At 46.9% G+C, this 6388-nt stretch overlaps 1 protein-coding gene across 1 annotated transcript; it reads right to left on the reverse strand.

Moving 5' to 3' along the window:
• Positions 1-2219: 2219 nt before the first annotated feature.
• On the reverse strand, positions 2220-5384 carry LOC140727043 (macrophage-expressed gene 1 protein-like). The gene has a single exon (XM_073044234.1). It carries the CDS (start codon positions 5360-5362, stop codon positions 3146-3148), a length of 2217 nt encoding a protein of 738 aa, XP_072900335.1. The 5' UTR covers positions 5363-5384; the 3' UTR covers positions 2220-3145.
• Between the last annotated feature and the right edge of the window lie 1004 nt (positions 5385-6388).

Genomic DNA, 6388 nt, shown 5'->3' on the forward strand with positions numbered 1-6388 from the left:
AGATACTTACATTAATAAGCAGGTGTACCTAACAAAGTGGCCACTGAGCGTAATTGCAAATCACGGTGCCCTCTTGCTGTTCAGTTGCAGCTTTGTGGATACAGTGCGGTCACTGGGTGCTGCCTGAGTCAGGTATCCAACTGTCCTCGTGACTCTGTGGTTTCCTCCCGCTGCCTCCCACACTCCAAAGAAGTGGTAACTTTTTTTTGTTTGTTAACCCTCATGTAGCTAAATGGCAAAAAGAAATGAGAATGAACTGTGCTGGAAGCTGGTATGGGCCTGATGATCAAACCATCTCATGTGTTGTAATAAGTATGTTAAGCCAGTATGTGACATATTTTGGGAGGAGAAAATGACGATAATGTTGTCCCTATTTGCCTGCTGCTGTTGCCCTGAGAAATAGACATTCCGGGCTTGTGAGTTCCAGCCAAAGGAAGTATTTCCATGTTGTTTGTTTGTTTATTTATTTAGAGACACATTGTGGAACAGGCCCTTCTGGTCCAAAGAGCAGCACCACCCAGCAACCCACCTATTTAACAACATCTTAATCAATTTAGAATGACGTACTGGTTCGTAGGTTAACTGATCATTGTAAATTGCCTTGTGATTAGTCTAAGATTAAATCGGGGGTTGATGGCCAGTGTGGCACAAAGGGCCAGTAGGGCCTATTCTGCGCTGTATCTCTAAAGAAATGCCCAGTATGTGGGAGAAAACCAGAACACCCGCAGGAAACCCACACTCTCACAGGGAGAACATATGAACTCCTTAGAGAAGAATTGTATCTCTGATCTCCCAAACTCCTCACAGACGGTGCCAGAACTGAACTCAGGACTCCAGTTGTTGTGAATCCTGTAGATGATTGGTGATGGGGAAAACAGGTGTTTGGTGTGTATTTGTATCATAACAAATAAATATAATTGAATAACGCTGAGCTGTAAATATTGTGTGTATAATTAAGTTTATGGCAGGATTGATTAAGGTGGCTACAATGATATCATTTAACAGGTGGCAAATACGGTATCAATTGTAACTGGGGAAATTTCATTCTATTTATTTATTTATTCATTTGTTTATCTACCTATCTATCATACAGAGGGGAAAAGATCCCTCTTGCCCTTCGAGCCACATCACCCAGCAACCCTTGACTTAACCCTAGCCTAATCACGGGACAACTCACAAAGTTCAATTCACCTACCAACTGGTATGTCTTTGGACGGCGGGAGGAAACTGGAGCACCTGGAGAAAACCCATGTGGTCAGGGGGAGAACTCCTTACAGCCAGCGGTGAGAATTGAACCCGAGTCGCTTGTACTGTAGAGCATTGAGCTAACCACCACGCTACCTTGTGCTTAGTTTGCATTGGTACATGGATGGAAGAGTACAGAGTGATATGGTCCGGGTGCAGGTTGACAGGACAAGGCAGAAGATCAGGCTAGCATGGACTAGATGGGCCAAAAGGCCTGTTTCTATGCTGCAGTACTCTATGACTCTAAATACTTGCATAGGTACTTGTGGAATGTGTTGAGAAGGGCCAGGAGGCATATGGGCTTAATGTAGGAAATTGGGATTAGCTGGGTGGACACAGTGGTTAGCATGGACTCAATGGGCCAAAGGGCCATGCTATACTGCTCTATTACTCTGTTACTTTAAGGCAATAAAGGCAGAGCCAGTCAATTAACATCAATGGATAAACAATGTTTTCTGAATTTATTTTCCTAATTCCCCAGCATCTGTAATGTTTTTCTTTTTAATGATACTCAAGTTTAAAATTGAGTCTTTTCACCTCAGCAGCCTGCGGCTTCCTCCCTGCTCCTCGACCATTATATTAAACAGCATCCTTGTTCACGGCAAGAGAAGCCCAATGAACCACACTGCTCAGCGACCCACCTATTTAACCCTAGCCTCACCACAAGACAATCTACATTGATCTATTAACCTACTCACCAGTATGTCTTTGGAAAGCAGAAGGGAACCAGAGCATCCAGAGGAAACCCATGCAGTCACGGGAAGGATGTGCAAACTTCTTGGAGACCGAGTCGGAATTGGACTCTGAACTCGGATGTCCCTGGCTGTAATACTATCATATCAACCACTACTGTACAAAGGATACCTTGTGAACAGAACATGTTATTGAAAAACTTCAAATGTATCCGGCTGGATTTTAATTAGTAAAGACACCACAACTGGATATTCATGCTTTATTGTTTTTTATCTCTCCATGTTATGGTGGTATTAAACAGAGTTAAAATTACTCTTAATATACAGTGCCTGCTAATATGATTAATAAAATTACCAGCAATGCTATTTGCATTGATACATAATGGATGGATCATGAAACATTATGTTTTGTTTTACAAACATGAGAAAATTTGCAGCTGCTGGAAATCCAAAGCAACACACAAAAATGCTGGAGGAATTCAGCAGACTGGGCATCATCTCTGAAAAAGAGTAAACGCTTCGACATTTCAGGCTGAGACCTCTCAACAGGACTGGGCAGGAGGCGAAGTCGGAGTAAGAAGGTGGGAGGAGGGGAGGAAGAAGTACAAGGTGGCAGGTGATAGATGAAATCGGGAGAGGGTGAAGTCAAGAACTGGGAAGTTGATAGATGAAAGAGATAAAGAGCTGGAGAGGGGGGAATCTGTAAGGAGAGGGTGGAAGAAAGGGAAGGGAAAGGAACACCAGAGGGAGATGATGGGCAGATAAGGAAATAAGGTTCTTTGTGTTGTTCAAAGGGCTACAAAAACACCACAGATCTTGACATTTATTCATCATTAATCATAGGTTTGAGAAATTACAGTTCAAATCACATAAACTTTCCAATTAGAAACAAGCCATTTAATGTGTGTTCGTCTAGACCAAAATGGTCTATAGCCATCAGTCTAATATCTCTCCTCAGTTTCCTTCCCAATCCCTTAATTTTTAATGTAGTCTAATCTCACTTTCCTCATCCCGGCCCTGAGACATTCCACCCAGTCATTTTACTCTCCCTGGCTGTTTTTCCGTGAATAAACAACCCAGCCCTTTTCACTTCACCAAGATTTAAGTTCCAATTAAACCCTGAGATTTATTTGTATTTACTGCTGAATGATTTGTTCCATTCCAAGGGTCAATGTAGGAAGGTTAGGTGATCCTTACCCCAGCTGTGGTCAAGGAGCTAGCCTGAATCCACTGGGACTCAGGCCTCGGTGTTGGAAAGAGAGGACTCCTGGCTCTCTGCTTGCACAGAGCTGGGTGTGGGAATCATCAAGGGGTTCCTGTTCCACTGCCTGGTACCCACGTTTCCTCCAGCGCTTCCTGGCATAGAAGGTGAGGCCGACTATGCCAATCAGGGCCAGTGTGATGGTAATGGAGATGCTCGCTACCACCCCGGGTCCTCTGGAATGACTGGTGTCAAACAAGTTGCGGGTATCCGAGATGGGGGCCACTCTCCACAGATTGGTGGCTGTGTCCTTCACCCAAGGCTCCTGGTACTTGGCCATGACCACCACCGTATTGGTGGAGCCAGTGGTGAACAGAGGAAGGTGTGAGAATGGGGGCAGGTTGATAGGGGCCAGGTTGAGATTATTAAAGGAGCTGGACTTCACACAGTACAGGATCTGGCAGCTGTCACTGATACTAGCCAGGTGCTGGCTATAACCTTCAGGACAGCGCTTGTGGTAAGCAGTGGCCCCCATATGTGTGGAGCCCTTGTCCAGTTTCCGAGCCGGCTCAGCCAGCGGGTTGCCCGCCTCACAACTGAAGAAGCCACCGAAGGGCAGCGAGTAGCGGAAGCCCATCTTGTAGTCCTCACTCACACAGACCTGCACGTGCTGGAAGAGCTTCAGGGGGTAGAAGGCCTTGGGGCACGAGTTGCCCTGGGTCACCGGGTTGCTGGAATTGGAGCTGTAGAGGCCACCAAAGAGGTAGCCAGTGTTCTGGGGCACAGTGGTGCCGGGCATTGCTGCACACCAGTACGACTTAAAGCCGGCTCTGTTCACGTAATAAACATCACCACACACGTCTTCGCAGCAGTCCAGAAAAATCCAACAGGAGTGGCAGTGGCGGTGACACTCGTACCGGCTGACTCCCTCCTCCCTTTGGCCCGAGTGTAGGTGAATGGCCGAGTAACCAGGAGGGCAGCTGAAAGCCCCTGTCAGCGGATTCTTCTGGGCCAGGGACTGACACAGCGACTGAGCACCCGGTCCTGACACAGGGGTACACTCCTGGTAGACACCGCCAAAGGTGAAATTGGTGCCTATCTCCTTACAGGAGCCATCATCGACGTTGGCCTGGAAATTGAAGTTGGTTGACTTGATATCCACACAGCCCGGGTGGACGTTAACGACATAGTAGAGATAGATGGCCCTCTTGATAGCCCGGGAAAGCTTGGTCACCGTGGGTTTCGGCAGCTCGGGTAGGTTGGCTGCAGTGACAAAGAAGTCGAGGGGCTGCCCGCTCCTGTCGATGGCCACCAGCTGGTTGGTGATTTCCTGCTGCCACTTCTGCAGGGTGATTCCAGGGTAGAAAGGCACACCGCCGTGGCTCTCAATCCTCGAGTGCGTCCTGTTGCCCACGTAATGCCTGGTGAACTGATCGGTGCTCTCCACTTGACCGCTCAGGCCCACGTTCACCGTGTGGAAGAAGGTGGCTCCTGCCGAAGCACTGATGCTGGACTTCTGGCTCCAGCTGTCGGACACAAAGCTGGAGCTGATCTGGTCCACCTGCACCAGGCTAGCGCCAGCGTCCACAGCAGTCAACACGTGGGTCCCATAGTTCAGAACAAGTAACTGGGCATAGTAATCGGCAGCCCTGGTCTGGTAGTTCTCAATGTAGTTGGCAATCTCAATCAGTTGCTGCTTAAAGCTCGCATCCAGCTTGAAGTCGGGTATGGATTTGACCTGGTACATTAAGTTTCTCACCTGGATTCTGGTGGTCGTGCTGCTGTCCCGCACCTGATGGGTCTTGATCCTCTCAAAACTGGCGGAGAATTTTGCATTCAGGATAGAGAGGAAGGACTTCTCAGAGTTGACTGAGGCACTGGTGGTGCCTTTGTAATCCATCCAGCTGGTCATCATATCTGACACAAAATCCAAGCTGGTCTGCTTCTGGGGTACCACGTAGACCTGGTCTGGGATAAAGTATTTCCCATCCTCACTGGTCTTGCACTGTGAGTAGCTGATGTTCATTACTCGACCTCGGTCAAGATTCCTCAGGTTGTCCCAGCCCCCTCCAGGCAGAACCTCAAGAGCTGTCAAGTTTTGCTGTTTCCTACAGTTTGACAAACCATCTCCACTAGGCTCTCGAAGGCTGTTGTCTGTTGCCCTCACTGAGAGAACGCAAAAAAACGCACGGGCCAAAACCAGGTGGGTCTTTAAGGACTGCATCCTCTCAGCTCATTGCACGGTGAGGTGTCCTGGCTTGTGAGTTACTGATACTAATCACTTTCTATTTATTGGCAAGTTTCTTCCTCTTTCAATCCCGTGACCCTGCTTCAAAATGAAACTATACAGGGGAAAGTCCAAGTGTGCATACTTCAATAATTAGTCAGAATCTCCTACTGCTTTTGTTTGAAATTGAAAGTTAGCTCTCATTCTCACTCTGTACAAACAACAGACAGGAGTGGAGGTCAGAAAATCACCTGTCAAACATACCGACAGGAGGAGCCATTACATCAATCCTATACGAGGAAATCTGCAGATGCTGGAAATTCAAACAACACACACAAAATGCTGGTGGAACACAGCAGGCCACGCAGCATCTACAAGGAGAAGCACTGTTGACGATTTGGGCCGAGACCCTTCATCAGGACTAACTGAAAGGAAAGATAGTAAGAGATTAGATCTTTTGTGTGTGTTGTTACATCAATCCTATGACTTTACACAGGACCTTATTCCCCTGAGCACAAGAGAATGAGGGATATTTTGATAGAGGTCTACAAAACTATAAAGGGTATGGATAGAGGAAAAGCAAGTAGGCTTTTTCCTCCAAGGTTGGGTGAGATGAGAGCTAGAGGTCATGGGCTAAGGGTAAACAGTGATCTGTTTAAAGGGAACCTGAGGGGGAACATCTTCAGTCTGAGGGAGGTGAGAGTGTGGAACAAGCTTCCAGCAAAAGTGGTGGATACTGGTTCAATTTCAACATTTAAGAGAAATTTATATAAGTACAAGGATGGAAGAGGTACGGAGGGCTTTGGTCCAGGTCAATGGGACTATGCAGATTATTAGTTTGGCACAGACTAAATGGACCAAAGAGCATGTTTCTGTGACTCTATGATTCTAAGAAGCAGAAATAATTCAGTCACATGGAATAGTTTTGTCTGAGTCTGAGGAACCTCTGTAACCTTTTCCAATCTTGTTAGGTGAGAAAGAAGTATCATAAGACCATAAGACGTATAGGGCCCTTTTCCCTTT

The sequence above is a fragment of the Hemitrygon akajei genome, chromosome 4 (assembly GCF_048418815.1).
Source record: "Hemitrygon akajei chromosome 4, sHemAka1.3, whole genome shotgun sequence".
Taxonomy (NCBI): Eukaryota; Metazoa; Chordata; class Chondrichthyes; order Myliobatiformes; family Dasyatidae; genus Hemitrygon; species Hemitrygon akajei.